The following is a 19807-nucleotide window of genomic DNA, read 5'->3' on the forward strand; positions in this document are numbered from 1 at the left end:
TACAACATGGTAAGAAATACTATTTTTTGTACTTTTAGCTTTTTCTTAGAACCGGCATTACAGACTTTCTAACTTTATTATTCACAAGAAGTAATTAAAGAAAGTTTTCTTTTATTTAATTTATTGATTAAAAGATATTTAAGATTGCTATTTCTTTCTGATAGAAACCAAACTTATTTTATTCTATTCTCTCCATTTACTGAGATTAATTCTTGGTATCATCTCTGATTCACAGCCAGCTCTCCTTAATAGACGTATTTCATTTATTAAATTTTTGATACCGGATCTAAAGGTTTGAAAACTTGCTTTGCTAGATATTCTTGTTAAATCCTGGAATACTTTGCACAATTTTGAAATGTTTGTCAACATTTTCTGGATACGTAGGATGTTTTCTTTGTATGAGGATTTGTTTTCGCATTTCTCAGACAAAAGTTTTTTAAATATATTTATTATAAAATGGAAACATTGTTAAATGAAAATCAAACAGTACCTATTATTTACATCTGGCTGGAGAAACACTAATGGTTGTATAGACCCTATATCCTCTACATTTTCACAGAGCACCCTTGAAAATATATTATCATTTTTGTTTGACAAAACACTATTGCCAACCCATACCCAATTTACGTTTTTTTGGGGGAACTATGAACACAAATCTTCCCGCTAAAAGATGTAACTGTTTCTGGATAAATAGGAAGCTTAAAGGATTCTGGATTTTTAAGGATGTGCATTTAAGCTGCTTAATAATTAAAGAAAATGTTTTAGTTTAAGCTGTACATTCAAATTTTTTTCTATATGTTAAATTTGTCTTACCTAGCTAGGCTTGAGTGTCTTAACTCCATCAGTTGGTCGGAAGTGAAACCATTTTCTTTGTTTTCGTACCAAAATCTGTCTCCAGTTTTCAATCTGATAAAAAAGTTGTGATGCTTTGGTATAGGAAATTTGACATCAACAAGATAATTTTGTTTATTAAACTGATGGTTCTCAGTTGATATTATCTCATGTTATACCTGGCAAATTGATCTCCAAGCAAGCACTGAAATGTTGGCCCAAGAATTCCTTCTTCACTGCTCTAAATAAATATAAATAGATAAGTAAATAAATAAATAAATATATAATTTTTTTAACTTTTACTCATCACACATTTACCTCTAATAATGCACCTACAAACAAATCAATATCATTCACTGTTTGATATAAGGCTTGAAGTCTGGCCACCTCCATGGATGGGAAGATTGTAGCTAAATCCTTCCATGAGTCAAATGTATCCAGGTTACACAACTCTCTCCAATCCATATATGGTGGGAGTCCATGATCTCTTCCTCTTTGGATGTTCAATGCAACTAGATCCATTCCAAACCCTTCATTATCTTGTTCAAACAGATGGCCCACAATCTCTTCAGAAAATGCAGTGTCAAGGGACTGGGATTTTTGTGTTGTCAGGCCTCGAACAAAAGTTTCCAAGGTTAAGTTATCATACAGATCATACGGTGCAAACTGTGTCTTTGTCAATGATATTGTTTTAACATTGGTTCCAAATGTATTAAAGCTTTCAATCTGTCCCTGAATCAATGAATGTCCAAATCTAAATGCTGCTGTTCCAAATACATTGGTAATAGTTGGGTTCACTGAAGGATCATAGTTTTCTGAATACCCAGAATCTTTAGGGTGCATGTTCCACTTATCCATATATTTATTTCCCAAAATTATGGGTAACCATTCATTGTATGTTATGTGTTGCAGCTGTGCTATTACAATTCTCCGTGCTTCTTGGTATAATTTTTCATCATCCCAATTGTTATTTAATCTCTGCAACTCTTTAGCAATTCTGAAAGAAATTCTTTAAGTAATCAATCTCAGTATTTATTCTATAAATAAACCTGTTATGTTCTCTCATCCACACAGTATGGGTAACTGTTAAATCCAATTGCTCATTGCATCTTAAATCTCCTGCTGCAAAGCAGTAACGATGTTGCTTCTCATTTTCACAATCATTTGGATTCAGAGGGAGTAAATCTCTTCCTTTTTTAAATAGAAAGAGACAAGTTAAGAAATTTTCTAATTTGATTTCAATCTATTTTTTTAATGATTTGATGCTAAAAGTATACCTTGAACCTTGGTAACTCTTAGTCTGCCACCAGCAAGTAGTCTAAGTTTACGAGCTTCTTCGTCTTCTGATCCATAAACATTCGATCCATCAATCCATGCTGTTATTTGGTTTACTTGTTCTCTTGGACCAAAATTACAAGAGGTTCTTGGGGCAGGCATTGATCTAACAAACTCCATACACCTTTGTCCAAACTTTGAATAAAACCTAAACAATAAATAAATATTTGAAATTTGTCTTTTAATTTACCAAGTATACCTGTCATTTTCTGGAATTTCAATGGGAAGGCATTCTCTGTGTAAGTTATTTTTTGGTAAAAGACTTCCATCAGAACCACAGCAAATAATCCCAACTTCATTAGCTCCTTTCACTGTAGGTGTATGGGTAACATCATGGTCGACAAATTGTCCCCACTAAAATAATTTTATGTTTTATTTATGATTTCAATTATCAATTTTTAGAATAAAAAAGAATTAACCTGCATCAACATCAAAGTATATTTTCCATGAGGTTGGTCCTAAAAATAGAAGTGTGAAATATGCATTTTTGTAAAGTGGTATTTATAAAGTTATTTGTACCTGCGAACTAGTTGTAGAGCTACTAACTGCTCTAGGTGAAGGAAGATTACTTATGCGAGGCTTGTCTAGTCCATCTTCATACTTTGATGGTAATAGTCTTTGAAGAGGAGTATTTGCCCTTCCCCACAATGTCTGATTTTTGTTGTTGCAACTTCCATCGATCTTTCTGTAGAGAGAATCTGGACAGTTGAGAGGGGGAGTAGGGCAGGTATCTTCTATCCTACTGCCCTTGAGACTGAATTGAGGAAGAGCAAAGGTTCCTTGTGCTTCAGACAGATTAAACCTTGCAGACAGTTGAACTGAAGTTTCAAGTCCTAGTGCTGCTTTTTTTCCTTCCGCTACTGATTGCCTGTTGGTTGATTTAAACCTCTGAGCACTGAAGGCTGCAGTTCCACGTCTACATTATTATTTATTATAAATGAAAAGCTCAGGTCAGATGTGTGAAAAAAATACAACTTTTGATATTTTTCTTAGAAAATCTACTCATGAATTTTTATTATCTAAGTTGATACTTACTGTGCAAAAATCTGTTTGTTGAAAAGAGACTCTGCAACCTTTTCTCTCTTATTGATGTTTTTAAAAGCAATATCGACAGCAGCACTTATATCTGATGCTCTGATATTGGGGATTACAACAAAGGGCTCCTCGGGAGGTTGAATAATGTTAGATGTTTGTTTTGGAGTGTGCACTATAAGAGTATGAGGACAGCAAACTCCTTAATCATAATTTAGATTTATATTCTAAAATTGTTTCAGTTCAGACTTTATTTAGATAAGAAAGTGTTGGGACTGCACCTGCAGGATATGTTTACACGGAGACTAAGAAATTCACAGATCTTGAATAATTTATTTTTAAAGGTTTCATCTACTTACCCCTTTCTCCGTGAGGTAATATACAAGGGGCAGATAGGAGAAGATCTATCTCAAAAACAAATCTGAAAGTTTACAATTTGTTCGTATATAGGGATTAGAATATCATGAATCTGATACCTGACACATCTAATAAGAGTTCTACAGTCTCCTAAAACTCCATTTCTTGCGGAACATTCTGGTCCTGCAACCTGATTATCAAGGATTATCAGATAGAAAATTCTAGATATTTTTATGATCAAAGATTTACAAATTGTGAAAACTTGCATTTTTATTCTAATCATGACCGTTGAAATAGGTGGTATAATGGTAAAAAACTGACAACACTTTTGTTAAGTCTTTCCCACAAACTCAAATTTCCTAATCCCTACATCTTTGCAACCTGATGGTGTAAATCCTTCATATTCAAAATTTAGATTATTTAATTTAGTAGAATTCAAAGTTCTTAAGGGGTTTACGACGTATTGTTTTGCATAGGGATCAGAAAATAAGAGTGTGTCATTCATTCATTCTTTACTTAATGGCTACACGCAGACACAACTTGAGGACGCCGGCTAGGGAGGGGGGTTGACTCCGGGGATGATGAATGAAGAATGTAGAATGATGAATGAAGAATGATGTATGATGAATGATGAACTGTAGAGAATGTGAAATAAGTTTATATTATTTGTATTAAAGGGACTAAATGCAGAAGTTCAATTGACCTTTCACGCATAGCTGTTAATGCCCGATTTACAACAGTAGCCTTTAAAGGCGTTGTCTGATTAAGTATGAAATAGATATTCCATGTTTTACTAAAATCAAACTGTATATTTTTATTTGCAGTTTCTTTGCCAAAGTGACTCTCGGAGACTGCATTTCTTCTTATAAGAAAAAATGGAGCAATTCACAGAAAAAAAACACTTCAAGTCAAAAAAAATATAAATTTATCTTCCAATTTTTTTGATCAAGAGTAGGTTTCATGGTTCTCATTGTAAATCGGGCATTGCCATCTTTTCATTAAGAGTCTCTTGAAATTACGCTTACAGTCCCTTTAAGTCGGTATTTTTTCATCGCTTTAATATTTATTTACCTGTTTGTTACTGACCAAAACTCCTCCCAAAGAACTGTCCCTCTGGAAGGGAACTGTCCTAATGATATTTTATTTTTTAATTAAACTTTTTAGTTGTAGGTTGTTTAGATTTAGACAATGACACGTAAAAAGTACAGCTGTTTGGGGTTTTATACTATGCTATTTATAAAGAAGTCATTTCTGTTTGTTTGTTTGTGTTTTCCGATCATATCTGAGTAACCCGTCAACTTATTTGCCTCAAATTTTGAGTTCTTAGCTTGGTTTAGTTAATTTTTGAGTGCTTTGTGGTTTACAAGATAAACTCGAAACTAAGTTTTTGTTCTTCTTCATTAATTTACTATCATCATATTACGTAAAAATGTTTTTCTTTCTAACCCCTCCCCCCCCCCATACCCCCTTCCCCCACTGCATACGCCCATAAACTAGTCAATCCTTTCCCAGTCATTCAATACTCCTCGAGAAAAATAGGTGAATCATAGAAATTAACAACAGCAAACATTGTTTTATAAATCATAGAAATTAACAACAGCAAACATTGTTTCATAAATCATAGAAATTAACAACAGCAAACATTGTTTCATAAATCATAGAAATTAACAACAGCAAACATTGTTTCATAAATCGCAAAAAAAATGAAATTTGAAGAAAAAAAGTTTTATTCCGAAAAGCAAACTCCGGAAAACATTCTTTTTGGGTTGATTACCTTTGTATTTGGGCCTGGACCACTCCAACCCCTCGGTTGGATAGGATTGGCAGGAACGGATTTAAACTTTGAAATCCAAACCTGAAATTAGGAACTTCTCTAGCTCGAAAGTAATTAACAGGTTTACCAGTAAATTAAAAAGATGCCATTTTCAAAGATCTATAATCTATATGCTTGTTTGTTTGGCTGTGTGATCATAAGTTATATGCCCTTCTCCCGATTTGTCTCAAATATTGATCGGGGAACTCGGAAGAATGTTCTTTGCTTGGTTCAAAGATTAAAAGTTGACTTTTAAAGGCAAAACTGGGTTTCAAGCTAGTAGAAATTATTGTCCGATCATAACTCAGGAAGCATTGAACCGATTTGCCTCAAATTTTGATTTGGGAACCGGGTCGAATTATGGGAATATTCTTAGCTTGGTTTGAACATGAAAATTTCTTTAAAGAATGTTCTAAATAAATGAATATATATATTATAAGAAATATCCAATTACCTATTTTGAATCCCAGGAAAGGGTAGTTGTCTTCCTTGCAATAATTGCCCCTGTATTCCGTAAACATTGAGGAAAAGAACAGAAGTAAGAAATTTCCACATTCTAATACAAAAACTACTAAATTCATTAAAACATATCTTTAAGTACACTTTTTGGGTGGCGTGTGAAGGGCTAAGTATTACTATCTCCGGGTTCAAGTGTCAAAATATCTTCAATGATCATTTCATAACGAAATTAGGGTAAAAACTATTCTGTGGCTTGTATTATTTAACATCATTGATCTATGGTTATAGATCAAAAACTGTTAGCTATAATTAGAAAAAAATGAGTGATAAAGTCTCTTAAATAAGGACCGGTTTCATTTTAAAAAGGCTCCACAGTCCTCAAGAATTTGAGATGGTTTTCTTATTTTAAAATTGTATGCTCGATAAATTAGTAGTAGTAGCGTTTTTGCAAAACCATTGATTTCAAGGATGTAAAGGAATTGGAAGTCTTTCGCTATATAATTCCAGAAAAAAATCTGCGTCAGAGCATTTTGCAAAATGTCTTATTTAACTGATAAATCGTTCATAAAAGATTGTCAGAACAATTTTATTAATAAACCCTTACTTACAGAAAATCGAATTTAAAATGTTTAATAACGAATTTTAAAGCGAATTCCATCCTTGCTCTTTGACTAGAATTTGAGGGCTTTGTTCTGAAGATTTATTCTAAATCTACAATATTTGAGAAAATAATTAAAATTGTGGTATGATTATATAAACATAAATATTTGTATTAAAGGGGTTGTCAACAAATTATAAAACGCGACCCTTTTTTGTGAATCGGGCATAGGATATTCTCAAATTACGTCTACAGTCCTTCAATATTTAATGTATTCTTGAACATCCTGGTTCCATTGTTTACTATTGCAATTATACTGTTTATTGTCTGTCTAGTATATAACTGTAAAATCAAGAAGTAGGCTGAATCCTCAGGCTAAATATTGGTTTGCGATAGAATTACTTTTAAATTCATTTATCGAATTATTTAATGATTTCTATCAATTTTTCTTGGGCTTCTACTAGTTATAAAAGATGTGATTTATAAGCAAGTAATTCACTTGAATTTTTTTTTTTTTTGGAAAAAAAATGTTTACAGAGTTGAGAAAGTCGAAAGGTAAACTTTTTTTGAATATTTAATTTTCACACTTAAGTTTTTTTGCGTAGAATGTCGACTTTTGGGAAATTCGAGCGAAAGGAGGAAAATTTGATGAATATTGGACAGACGTCAAAAATATTTAGATCGTAGTTTTTGATATTAACTGCAGAGGGTTTCAAATATTGGAAAATAATTTTTACTTCATTGTAGCGTAAAATTGTTAGATACAATAACATACATAGTTTATTGATTTTCTAAAAAAGCTACGATGAAAAAAACGCACCCTTAAAAATTACCTTTTATTAAAATTTATAAGGCTTTCAACATATCATTCTGGAAATACAGAAATATATATACACATATACTTAGACATGTATATATACATATAGAGGCATGACGAGACAGTGATGACACAGAAATAGATAGCTGATAGCTGGTACGGATACTGCCTGAGATATAGAGATGATTCAAATAAAGACTCAAGTGCCGAAACAGATACACATAGATAGAAATATTGAGAATTAGAGATGTAACCCCCCCACCACCACCACCACCACAGAAAATATTGAGAAACATGAATAATATATAGTTATCTCATCTTGAAGTTATCAGGGGCATATACAGGAATTTTTCCAAGGGGGGCTCAGCGCCCGTTAGGGCCTGAAAACCCCCTGAAATCAAAAGATTTTACTGGTTCATGGGGGGTGGCTTAGCTCCAATCCCCCCCCTCCCCCAATACGCCCCTGAAAGATGTACATAATTACTATTTATATTGATTAACTGCAGTCCTAAATACAGAACCTTTGTGAAGTATTTAATGGTAGAACTGAAATGTTTTAACCGCCATGGTTTCTTTGGCACTGGGCAGCGAATACATCCGTGTGAATACTGGAGGAGGGGGGGAGCTCGTTGCGGGGGGGGCGTGAAGTCATCATTTTAAAACAAAAAGATGAAATAGTTCACCATTTATAAATAAATGATATATATATATATTGTTTGTTTGTCTATCTGTCTGTCTGTTTGTATTCAATAAACGTTAAAATCGCTAAACCGTTCTGGCCATAATTTTTTGTGACAACTCGAATGACTCAAGGGAAGAGTGACAAACGGCAAAATTAGCTTGTGAAAAAATGTCGACATTAATTATTTTCAAAAGCCACTTACGTAAAGAGAGAAATGGCAACTTGAAAAGGAAAATATAAAGATTTTTAGAAAGCCGAAAAAGGTCCGTGAAGCGCCCTAAAAGATTTATATTTTAAACCACGAGTAGAAAGCTAATAAGGTACATTGCATTATTTTAAAATTAATCTCTAAAAAGTTATGATTTGTTACCTTTCATATTTGAACAATTTAATTCTACTTAGTAGAAATTTATTGATATTAAAATTTTGATAATTTTATAATTTATCATTTTTCGATAAAAATATCACTTAAAGTTGTTTATGTGTAACGGCTTTTTAGTCAATTTAATCATCTCTTAGAAAATACGATCAGCCATTTTCAAGTCTTATTATGTCAGGAAATTTTTCCCATTGTAAATCTCTTGGAAAAATATGTTTAATGATTATCTGTTAAAAGTACGATCGTTTTGCAGAGACGATTCTTTGAGTTTTTATAAAAGATGATTGGTTAGAATATTTCTTGTTTACTTAAGTTATTTCATTCAACATTTTTTTTGTTGCCTTTTTTTGTTGGAGGGAGTTTAAAAAGTTTTAATGTATTTGTTTCATTAGCCAGGTTTTTGTTGAGGGGGGGGAGGGGGAGTGATATCAAGTTTTAATGTATTTTTTTCATTAGCCAGGTTTTTGTTGGAGGGGGTGAAAAGTTTTAATGTATTTGTTTCATTAGCCAGGTTTTTGTTGGAGGGAGGGAGGGGGAGTGATATAAAGTTTTAATGAATTTGTTTCATTAGCCAGTATTTTGTTTGATTTTTTTATGAATTTTTTTTTCTTTAGAATTTTCACAAGTTCACGCCTGGGTTGCTTTTAGTATAATTGTTAATGAAGTCAATATCCGGAGTCAGACCGCAATATTTGCTTGAAGTATGTAGGGGGTTTTTAAAGCCGAATTTATGAGTTTAATTTCATTAAATTAATAACTTTAATAATTCAATTAGAAATTTATTATTCAAATTTCATAGTTTAAATTTATAACTTAAATAATTCAATTAAAAATTTCAATAATTTACTTAAAAATTTCAATAATTCAATTGAAAATCCTTTCAATAATTCAATTGAAAATTTTATTATTTAGATTAAAAATTTCAATTATTTTACTAAAAATTTCAATTCAATGTTTTAATTTAAAATTATTCAAATATGAAAAATCAAGATCGATTAACTTTTTAACTTTAAATCGAATTACTTTCTACAAATAAAAGTTCAAACGAATAAAATCTCCATTGTTTATTTTTTATATTTTTGGTTCCAATACTAGTCCATGAAATGAATGACTACAAGCTCTTGGTTCTCTTAGATGTATACTCATCTCCTGTATCCGTATATGGAAGAAAGTGTGTGGGTTATATTGTTGGGTTATATTTAACTAAAAAAACGATGGTTAATTTTTGTCAACATCTTTTTTTTGTCAAAGTAAAAAAATAAAAAAGAGGTTTTTTTGATAGTTTTTTATTTTTAGACGTGGGATCACCATTAATATTTCTGGTTATATCTTAAACTTTCTTCTTCCATTCTTAAGAATCTACCTCCTCTCTTTTTATTTAAAACGAGACTACGTTATTTAGGAAAAAGAAAACAAAGCCCAATCCCAGGTACCGTAGGGTCCCATTAAATCTGGATCCAGAGAACTGGATAAATCCGGACACCGGAATCATAAATAATAAATATATTTGTTTAGGAAGAAATTAAAGCTCACGGATACAGAGATGTTGATTTCTAGAGATTACTCCCAGGTTTCTTTATATTCTTAAAAAATACAAATTTTTGTAAAAAAACGGCTGTGTTTATTTTTAAGAATTAAGGGGAAATTAAAAATTGGAAATTAAAAGGCAAGTTTTTTTCATCCTTTTTGATAATTTTCCCAAAAAATCATTTATTTTCCCAAATTAAGCAGGGGAAAAAACATAATCTTTTTTATGTTCTCCCCGCAAACATACCTAACTTCAAGGGAGAGGGGGGAGGGGGAATAATTGAAATATTCCAGATCAGATAATGTATATTTTTGTGCAATTTTAATTGCTCGGAGTACATAAAAAAAATAATTAGTTTTGTTATAAAATAGCGAATTCTTATTTTCCCTTCCTAATTATGTTAAAAAGTATCAAATATTATTTCCAAATAATTTGTAAATTCCTTATTTTTACGTTAAAAAAGTTTTCCCAGAATCAATTGTATCCCCGAGTCGAAGGTTTCTAATAAAAATAATTTCTTTTTCATTTAATTTTATTTCAGGATATTCCCGGGTTCGAAGCAAGCGATATATATCAGGTAGCAAGCAAAAAAAAGTCTCAACTTAATAAGGACTTTAATTTCATTAATGTAATTTAAAGAGACCAATTTTCAAAGTTGCATACTCGATTCACAACGGTGTCCTTTACGCTTTGTTTGAGCAAAATATCGGAAGATATCCTTGTTCTACCGTTTAAAAACTTGATAATTTTTAAGCTGCAAAATGGACATGCGTTTTAATGAAGGAAATGGTGAGAGCAATACTTTTTCTTCCTCATTATTGCACAGATAAAGCTGTGGAGGGTATTGTGGTGAATCAGACAGGTCACTCTTCATAAAGTGGTAAATTATGTCTACAGTCCCTTTAAAAAGGGAGTTAACTTAAGTTTACGTTGACTCACCATTTCATTGTGTTTTTATGTATTTTAATCAAACATTTGTTTAGGAGAGTCCTCCCTTGGATGTATCACGTAACTGTATCTTCCCGGAGTTAGTTGGATGTGATTCTTCAGTTTCTGAACTAATTTCTCAACTTGTTGGCACTAGTACATGGGTTAAGGTTAGTTTATAATTCAGTTTCTCAACTAATTTCTCAACTTGTTGGTACTAGTACATGGGTTAAGGTTAGTTTAACATTCAGTTTCTCAACTAATTTCTCAACTTGTTGGTACTAGTACATGGGTTAAGGTTAGATTATAATTCAGTTTCTCAACTTGTTGGCACTAGTACATGGGTTAAGGTTAGATTATAATTCAGTTTCTCAACTTGTTGGCACTAGTACATGGGTTAAGGTTAGATTATAATTCAGTTTCTCAACTTGTTGGCACTAGTACATGGGTTAAGGTTAGATTATAATTCAGTTTCTCAACTTGTTGGCACTAGTACATGGGTTAAGGTTAGATTATAATTCAGTTTCTCAACTTGTTGGCACTAGTACATGGGTTAAGGTTAGATTATAATTCAGTTTCTCAACTTGTTGGCACTAGTACATGGGTTAAGGTTAGATTATAATTCAGTTTCTCAACTTGTTGGCACTAGTACATGGGTTAAGGTTAGATTATAATTCAGTTTCTCAACTTGTTGGCACTAGTACATGGGTTAAGGTTAGATTATAATTCAGTTTCTCAACTTGGCACTAGTACATGGGTTAAGGTTAGATTATAATTCAGTTTCTCTACTTATTGGCACTAGTACATGGGTTAAGGTTAGTCTATAATTCTGTTTCTGAACTGATCTCTCAGCTTGTTGGCACTAGTACATGGGTTAAGGTTTGTTTGTGTAACAAATGAATGCGTAAAGAATGGAGAGGATGTATTACTAAAAATGTAACTAATAAAAGACAGCAAAATAAAAAAGGATTAGTATTATTTAAAGAATTATGATTTAGGTTCTAGAAGTAGAACTGAAGAGGTGCAGTATCCGTACAGTTGGAGATCTAGCCTCTCAGCAACCAGCTGATCTAAGGAGTATAAAGTAATTATGTTACCATAATAAAGGGACTCCAACGGTATCCTTGATACGATGAACATTGAACATATCTTTGTTATTCATCTGTTAAATTATCAATAGATCCTCTATGAGTAGTAATGTGCCTTCGGGTTGTTAGTTCTGGGTCCGGGGTTTTTTTTTATATTTTCTTTCAGAGCCAAAATTTAGCACAGTGTAAAAATTACAAATGTAATTAAACTTGTATTCTAAATATTAGCTTTTCTCACATAATTGAAATTTGAGCCCTAGCAGAAGTTATATGTTTAAAAAAACGACCTATAACGATGCAAAAACAAACGTGTCGTAACGATCGTTTTGGACTTTTTATTTCATTAGGTCAAAGATATTACTAAAATAATCAAATCAAAGCTTAACAGTTTTCAAACCCTGTAAGTTTTAATATTTTTTTTAAACGATCCAAAACGATTAACAACACTATTTTGCAGTCGAGACAACGACTGACCTTTAAGATAGGAAAACGACGATATCTCAGCTCTGTTTTCCGGTGTTATTTTTTTCTTTCATCACAAATATCAATATTGATTGTAAAAAAGGCAACCTTTAATCAATTAAATAATTCCTCAAATACTTATCTTGTATTTTCTGTAAGAATGTTAACTATTTTCTAGATAAATTCAATTGTTTATTTTACTGGAATAATACCTTTTAAATCCTAATGGAAAAAAAATAAGTTTGATGATAATAATAATAATAATTATAATAATCATCATCCATCATTATTCATTATCTGTTTTGCTAGCAATAGTTAAAATACACTTTACATACATTCATAAAGATGCATTGCACGATATATAAGAAAACATAGAAGCACTAAATTAAAATACATCAGACCGTGGTCCACATGATTCCATTTTTTATCCTAAATGGGATCGGGTATGAAAGTGCATTTAGGGGCGTAAATATACATTTTCTGTGTCATTGTGAACTTGGGCAAGTTTTTAGTGTACGTGTATTACACTTCAGAAATATTTAGTGCATTTGGGAAAATTAAAAGATATAAAATATGAAAGAGATAAATTATGATATACAGAAAAATAAACACTCCCTTGCAGAATACATTCTGCAGAAAGGATTTTTTTACAACTTGACATAATTGTTAACAAAAACTACACGGTTAATTTCTGCCCCTAATATTAATCAATCAACACTTGGGATCATATTGGATGGAATTATATGGACCCTTGTAATACATATAAATCTTATTAAGCATTATTATTATAATAATTTCCAAATAAATATATTGTGTTTAGGGGACTCAAGCCAATTCAAGACGTTACAGTTAAAAATGTTCTAGCAAACTACACAGCTAGGTAAATCAGCTTTTGTTAAAGGGATTTTTTATTCATTTTTAAAAGACATTGTAGATATTTCTATATATGGTCATAGTCCAAGGGGGTCCAAGAGGACAAGAAATGAAATGTTCCCGATTTAAACTTATCTCGACTTTGCATGAACGAATTCAAATTGTTTAGCAAAGGTTTGTTAGTACCAGAAAAAGGGAAATCTGTAATTATATCTTTCGACATTAATTGACAAACATTTTTTTATTGTATTAATTCTTGATGTTTGTTCTAGGTTACGTAAGGAGGGTCGGATGGGATTCTGGAAGAAGAAATCTCCTGTCGTTGAAATCACTTCTCAGGTGCAGTTCTTAATTACATCATTATTATCATTATATCACTATAATTAGTTATCATCACAAATTTTTGGAATCAGGCAGAAAAGAAAGCTTCTCTTATTGTTCAGGGATATCGTTAGGGTGCGCCAAGATTATGTCAAAACAATTACAATGTGTTCTGTTTACTGAGAATCAGAAAGATGTGGATTGAAAGTCGCCTTTGTCCTTGACTCCTGAAGGATTGTGTTATTTGTCATTGTTCTGTTGAAATTTTTAAACACCCCTAGCGACTTTGTAATTAAATGATAAATAAAAAATCTTTCTGATTTATAATTCGAATAATCTTTGAAATTTATCCAAATTTTTTAGCAATTTTTTTTTTAAAAAATTTTTTGTTTAGGAAGAGGAGGAGAAGATTAAGGAAGCATTGTTTAATGGTCCATCACCTTCTCCTACTGACAATGGATTGATCGAAATGTCTCCTATTAAGATCGTAGTAAACTCCGCAACCCCTGCCGATCAGCCGGGAACTAAGGTTATCTCCGTTTCCGGTTTAACGCCTGATACTCCTGAAAAGGAGGAAGAACCGTTGGCTGTCAGGGTTGAACGGTTATCCCGGCGGTTCTCCTCCTCCCCTTTTACATCTATTCTAGAGAAGGTTAAAGACAAGGAGACTGAACCTCAACCTACTCCGGAGAAAGAAAACCCTGAGGTTGAAGGGAACCATGAACCTTTGGATATTCTCAAGCCTGGAAACTTGGCTCATTCCGAACCTACATGTTCCGAGCTTGGAACAAACAGTTCCCAACCCGGAAAAAGACAATCCGAACCCGAAACAACCATATCCGAACCCGGAGCAAACCTGGCCGAACCTTCTCTTCCCTCTATACTAAACGAGGACCTTGAGACTGTGATGAGCCAGGTTTCCTCTGCTCAGCTCCAACAACTAAGTAAATCTGAGCTAGGACTCCTCCTGCAGAAAACTGTTGCAAAACATAAACAGATCTCAGACTTCTTGGCTGAAGTATCGGTTGCCATGGCCACTAAACCAGATGCATAACTAACATTCTTAAATATCTTCATTAGTATGTCGCCTTATGAAAAAAATATCTTTTTGACGATGCTTCTACGTTAATTGTTAATATCTTGTAATCAATCAATGAAATAAATCTTTACTTGACATTATTAAGATAGTATTCTCCAATTAGGAAGTTAAATTGTTATCGTCAGATTGCCAGACGCTAAATTTAATTTAGCATAAATTTGGGATACCTTAGGCACTTTGTACAGAATAGGAGGATGAAACTTATGAATCATTTTGAAAGCAGTAATTCGAAATTTTATTAGGGCTAGTTTGGTGACGTATTTGAACTCTATGGGCTTAGTTGAACTACTTTAATAAAAAAACATGAATTTAAGAGGAAGTATTTTGCATGATATATTGTAATCTAATGGCATATTTAGGAGTAAGTGTGGAAATCTTAAAATCATGATTTAAAGATAAAACCAGATTAGATGCGCTAGCATATTCCTTAATTACATAGTTTTTTACCTTACGTCGGTTATATAACTGTAAGATTACATAGTTAAAATAATATGCAGCCACACCAACGAAGAACCATCAATGTACTTCGTTGGTAGAGCTCTCAATCTGTATGTTGTTACATAGTAATAATTTTATTCAATCCACATAAACCTGTCTCGTCAACATCAACTTATTTTATGCATTAAATGTTCCACTACTTCATTGATTTTCAAACCTACTGCTAATGGAATGCTATCCTTTTATAAATAATGTAGTTTTTTTTCCTTTTTATCCTGAAATGCAGTCTTATCAATACTTGAATATAAACGTAACATCAATTGTAGCAGGAAAAAACGATAAAATGTATCCGTTTGATTTTTTATTAATTAATTTAAGAATATATGTACACGATAGTATCGTAAAATAGTTGTATTAAATACATGTGAACAATTTTGTACAATTAATATAATCTCGATACGGAGATAATAAATATCTAGATCTCAAAAAAAGATATTTTTAAACTTGTTTCTTGAAACAAAAATTCACGTTACCCACAACAGACGAGACTTCAGAATGATTGTATGGACTACACTCACTATACAGGGTTACACACAAAGGATGCGACCTGAGAGACGACCATATAGAATCTATACTATCTGTTCCCTCGTATTTATGACTTTCTTCTGTATTTCTTAACCAAATAAGCCTTTAGAGATCACATTTAAGACAGAGCTGATGGATATTGAGATTAATGCTTGATCCTCTCTTTCTCTTAATATCGAGATTAACCAAATCTTGTACTTGTATCCTGAAAAGTGTATAAAATTCAACCAATCGGAGTCGCATAATGAAGCCGATAAATTTGAAATTTTGCGCGCCATTTAAGATTATATACGGAAACGGGAGGAACTCTCTAAATAAATAAACGGTTTTTGATTTTTCTCTACCATATCCAATTGAAAGAACGGTTTAAGAGGAAAATAAAAAGTGTGTCCATTGGATATTCAGATTAAGTAATTGGGATTAAGGATCTCTCATTCTTAAGTTTTCAGCTCAGAAAACTTAAATTAGTTTTTACATTTTTTTTACTGTTTTTACACTGTATCGTGTTTGATTGCGTAATTAAACCCTTTTTGATTTGAAGATTATTACCAAATGATAGAATTCGCTGTCGCTCTGTTAGATTTACATTAAATGCGGAGAAAACATTGATAAATATTTTCATCTAAAGAAACATACAGGGTTACCCATAAAGGATAAGACTTCAGAGACGACTGGACGGAAAGTTATTTTATCTATTATATTATATTCATGATTTCCAGGTAACTTAAATTGTTCCTTTCTTTGTCAAATCATTAAAAGAAAATATATAAGACAAGACTAAAATAAAAACCTTGGTATTGTCATATTTTTTTAAGAGTTTCAGGTCGTCTTCACAGTCACATCCTTTGTGAGTAACCCTGCATTCGAAGCATCACCTCACCCCAAGAAAACTATTAATTACAAAGGAATTGTATATTTACACAAACTTTAATTTTCTAATCCCTTTCTTTGTAAACTAATGATGTACACCTTGGATTTTTCATTCTATACCACTACCAGTCTATCGAGGGAGGGAACCCCCTGAACGCCATAAGCCTCCGCTATAAGGATACGAGCCTCCTAGATTTGCTGGGCAGACCGAGCCTCCGCAATACAGCACAGGTTCCTTAAAATTCATGGTGTAGTAACAAAATGTTGTATTTTTTTTGAAATAGTGGCATAAAAAGTTTATCAAAGATTAGAAGTATTTGTCAGATATTATAAATAGTAACTAATTATGACTAGTAAAGTGGTTTATAAACCTTGAAACATTTTTTACGCAACAAGGTTAACTTTTAGAGAAAAAATTCTGAATGTTATCAGATTAAGATAATAAAAAATTTGACATTGACAAATATTCTGAATCTAAAAAAATGTCACAAAAAAGGTTTTGCTTAAATCAAAAATTAAAACAAAATAGATTAAGTTCAATTCAGAAATGAATTTCCACATTGCCTGCCTGGTACTTACTGTGTAAGAAATACTTTTTTGTTAAACATAAATCTTGTAAACCACTTTATGAATCAATTTAAGTAACAAATCATTACAATCCAAAAAACAACATTAATCTTAAGTAACATTTTTGTCCCGTGCTATGTTGAAAAAAATGAAAAAATTCTATAACACATGTAAAGCAAAGCGGAGGCTCTCACTGCATGGCAGAGGCTCGGTCTGCCTAGCAAATTAGGGAGGCTCATTTCTGCTTGGCGGAGGCTCATGTCGTATGGGGGTTCCCTCCCTCGTCTATCAGAATTCATAGTCTGAAATTTCTTATTCATTCATATATGATCAAGCTTTTAAGGGAACCGGTGTGAATTGGACATGAAATTAACTCAAAAACACTCATTTTGAAGAATACTATAATTCAGAGACCCCCCCCCCCTAACTTAATCCCCCCTTCCTGCTGGCCCCCGTGTTTATTTACGAGAACTAGGTAACCATGGTAAAGGAGGCAGAGATCAAGGAGAAGGAAGGATGGAACAGAGAAGGAGAGAGAAGGAGATCACTTCAGAAGTATTATTCCGTCCAACCTGACAATAACTGTAAAGGAAAAAACTTTGCAAAAAAGTCTAAATTAAAAATTAAAAATGCCCTTTTTTCGACATTTGACAATTTTCATTGTATGACTTGAATCCCGATAGTCAAAAACTTTTTTATACAGAAAATGGAGAAATAATATTGATTAAATCAACAATTAACCTAATTTTCTCTAATTTCTTTTTTCTTTTCTTGAATTGATTGCATTTAAGTCTAACCTTCTAAAGTTTTCGTGGAAGCTTCTCTTCGGTTCATTATATAACTGTCTCTGTGGTAAACCCTAAAACAACTTTTTGTGAAATTGCATAAAAAAGCTACATAATGGCAGCTTTTTACATTATTGTAATGTGACGTAATCTCAGAAAAATTGTAACCTTTACAAAGACCCATGTTATATGAATAAGATAATGATATAAAACATTTTTGAAAAATAGTTCACAATAATCTAAATACGTGCGTATATTTTCTGACGGAGTAAAGAAACTGAAGAGTTAAAATAATGTAAAATAATTTAAAATTATACAAAAATTAAGGTTTTATCGGAGCTTTTTGAAAGCCCCAAATCCTTAAAACTTTTACAAAACGAACCAAAAAGCCGAATATTAAAAAGATGAAAGAAGAGAGAGCTTTCAGTTTCAACTTAAAAGAAGTTTAATTATTTGATCAAGAGTTATACATCATAAAACGGGATTTTAACATGAAAAAATTGTTAATTCTTATACCTGTCATTTTTCAAACTATTTATTCGTCTTATAGGTTTAAAATATCAAAAGTTTTCACCATCAGGTTGTAAGGATATAGGGATTAGAAAATATTTTCATTAGAAACAAAAATTTAGATGTTTTTCAAAGTTGAATTTAGAATTGTTCAAAATGGTTGAAATATTTCTAAATGGAACTCTCTGCAACACTGAGGACAACTTGGTTCAGGTTCAGAATATTTTTTGATTTTAAAGGGACTGTAAGCACAAACTCAAGTGACACAATTTACGAAGATGTCAATGTTTTATTCACAACGGTACCATTAAAAGCTTTGTCTGATCAAGCTTTCATTAGATATCAATGTTTATAAATTTTAAAACTGATTATTTTCAATTGTGGCTTCTTTACTGAAGTGACTTGCGCATTTCTACTGCAGAAAATGTATGGGAATTATCAGAAAAAAAACACTTTTAAACCTAGAAAAACGAAAATGTCTTCCACATTTTGATCAGATATGTTTCAACGACGGTACCATTTTGAATCGGGCAATGTCATCTTTAAAAGGAGAATAACCTAAAATTATGATTACAGTCGATCCCTTTAACTCTTATTTCTTAGTGCATATTTTTGAGTCATAAAACAAAAAGCTTAAAATAATTCAAAACTAATAAAGTTTCTTTGTTTTAACAAAAAAATAGACTATTCAGTATACATAGTAATATACTATTACATCCTGAAAACTATGGGGCATTTATTTTTTTTCTGGTGAAGTTTTGAATAAATATTTGTGTTATCAACCCCCGTCTATTCTCCAGATCTCCTTGGCGACCACCATCATTATCTTCTGCATCAGCCTGTTCGGTACTCTCATCAGCTTACTCGTGTTCTTCGTCATCCTCTGGTTCCAGGAGCTCTACGAGACTAGGTAATCTGCCACCTACTTTTTCGAAATCAACCAAACATAAAGTTATAAACACAAACAAGAACAAAACCCCAAACAAGAATAAAAACACAGACAAGAACATAAAATGGAGATTTAAAAAAACAAAGATTGCAAAATACAAGCAGCTGCTAGCATCTGATTATTCATAGAATTTTGTTAAAATTAGAATTATAAAAAAGATAAATATGTTAAAAAATAATATTTAATCAAAAGCTGAGAACTTATAGATAGTGTTATAAAATCTCCATTAAATGAAGAGCTATGAACAAAACTGTTTTTTATTTCTAATATGGAACCAAATAAATTTTATTTTGTCATATTTGTGCAGAAATCAAAATTAGATGAGCTACAAGGTCACAAAGTCGTACCATAGATTCTACCTTCTCCTACTGACTTGTTTGCAGTGTTATAGCACACTGAGTCAGACTACTGTTAACAACTCAAAACGTTTGACAATTGTATCCTAAACGTCAGCCCTAAAATGTCACAAACATAGAAATAAGGCTAAAATTTGGCATTGTTT

At 32.0% G+C, this 19807-nt stretch overlaps 2 protein-coding genes across 3 annotated transcripts; one reads left to right on the plus strand and one right to left on the minus strand.

The window, feature by feature from the left end:
- Positions 1 to 94: 94 nt before the first annotated feature.
- LOC111708488 (peroxidase) lies at positions 95 to 7910 on the minus strand. Of its 2 annotated transcripts, none has more exons than XM_023481884.1 (17): positions 7764 to 7910; positions 5823 to 5924; positions 5330 to 5410; positions 4627 to 4684; positions 3675 to 3745; positions 3558 to 3619; positions 3202 to 3400; positions 2686 to 3082; positions 2586 to 2624; positions 2366 to 2520; positions 2109 to 2314; positions 1881 to 2022; positions 1150 to 1828; positions 1011 to 1072; positions 814 to 906; positions 491 to 565; positions 95 to 244 (listed from the first exon to the last, which is right to left on the minus strand). In XM_023481884.1, exons 2-17 carry the CDS (start codon positions 5921 to 5923, stop codon positions 184 to 186), a joined length of 2481 nt encoding a protein of 826 aa, XP_023337652.1. In that variant the 5' UTR covers position 5924; positions 7764 to 7910; the 3' UTR covers positions 95 to 183. The 2 variants fall into 2 exon arrangements, with proteins under 2 accessions (XP_023337652.1, XP_023337651.1); XM_023481883.1 differs by lacking the exon at positions 7764 to 7910 and adding an exon at positions 7259 to 7698.
- A 1875-nt stretch (positions 7911 to 9785) lies between these two features.
- LOC111708490 (uncharacterized) lies at positions 9786 to 14682 on the plus strand. Its single transcript, XM_023481889.1, has 7 exons — positions 9786 to 9873; positions 10373 to 10408; positions 10815 to 10928; positions 11757 to 11842; positions 13129 to 13188; positions 13454 to 13520; positions 13897 to 14682. The coding sequence occupies exons 1-7, from the start codon at positions 9847 to 9849 to the stop codon at positions 14554 to 14556; spliced, it is 1050 nt and encodes a 349-aa protein (XP_023337657.1). The 5' UTR covers positions 9786 to 9846; the 3' UTR covers positions 14557 to 14682.
- Positions 14683 to 19807: the final 5125 nt, after the last annotated feature.

Source organism: Eurytemora carolleeae, unplaced genomic scaffold, assembly GCF_000591075.1.
Source record: "Eurytemora carolleeae unplaced genomic scaffold, Eaff_2.0 scaffold706, whole genome shotgun sequence".
NCBI classification, from domain to species: domain Eukaryota; kingdom Metazoa; phylum Arthropoda; class Copepoda; order Calanoida; family Temoridae; genus Eurytemora; species Eurytemora carolleeae.

What these genes read in the sequence shown, in the direction of transcription:
- LOC111708488 (XM_023481884.1), bottom strand. Translation starts at nt 5,923, where the DNA reads ATGTGGAAATTTCTTACTTCTGTTCTTTTCCTCAATGTTTACGGAATA. An exon ending in AACAAACAGATTTTTGCACA is followed by an intron (nt 3,083 to 3,201) that starts GTAAGTATCAAC and finishes ATAATAATGTAG; the next exon opens with ACGTGGAACTGCAGCCTTCA. An exon ending in AGACACTCAAGCCTAGCTAG is followed by an intron (nt 566 to 813) that starts GTAAGACAAATT and finishes TATATTTTCAAG; the next exon opens with GGTGCTCTGTGAAAATGTAG.
- LOC111708490 (XM_023481889.1), top strand. Translation starts at nt 9,847, where the DNA reads ATGTTGATTTCTAGAGATTACTCCCAG. An exon ending in TTTCTAGAGATTACTCCCAG is followed by an intron (nt 9,874 to 10,372) that starts GTTTCTTTATAT and finishes ATTTTATTTCAG; the next exon opens with GATATTCCCGGGTTCGAAGC. An exon ending in TCGTTGAAATCACTTCTCAG is followed by an intron (nt 13,521 to 13,896) that starts GTGCAGTTCTTA and finishes TTTTTTGTTTAG; the next exon opens with GAAGAGGAGGAGAAGATTAA.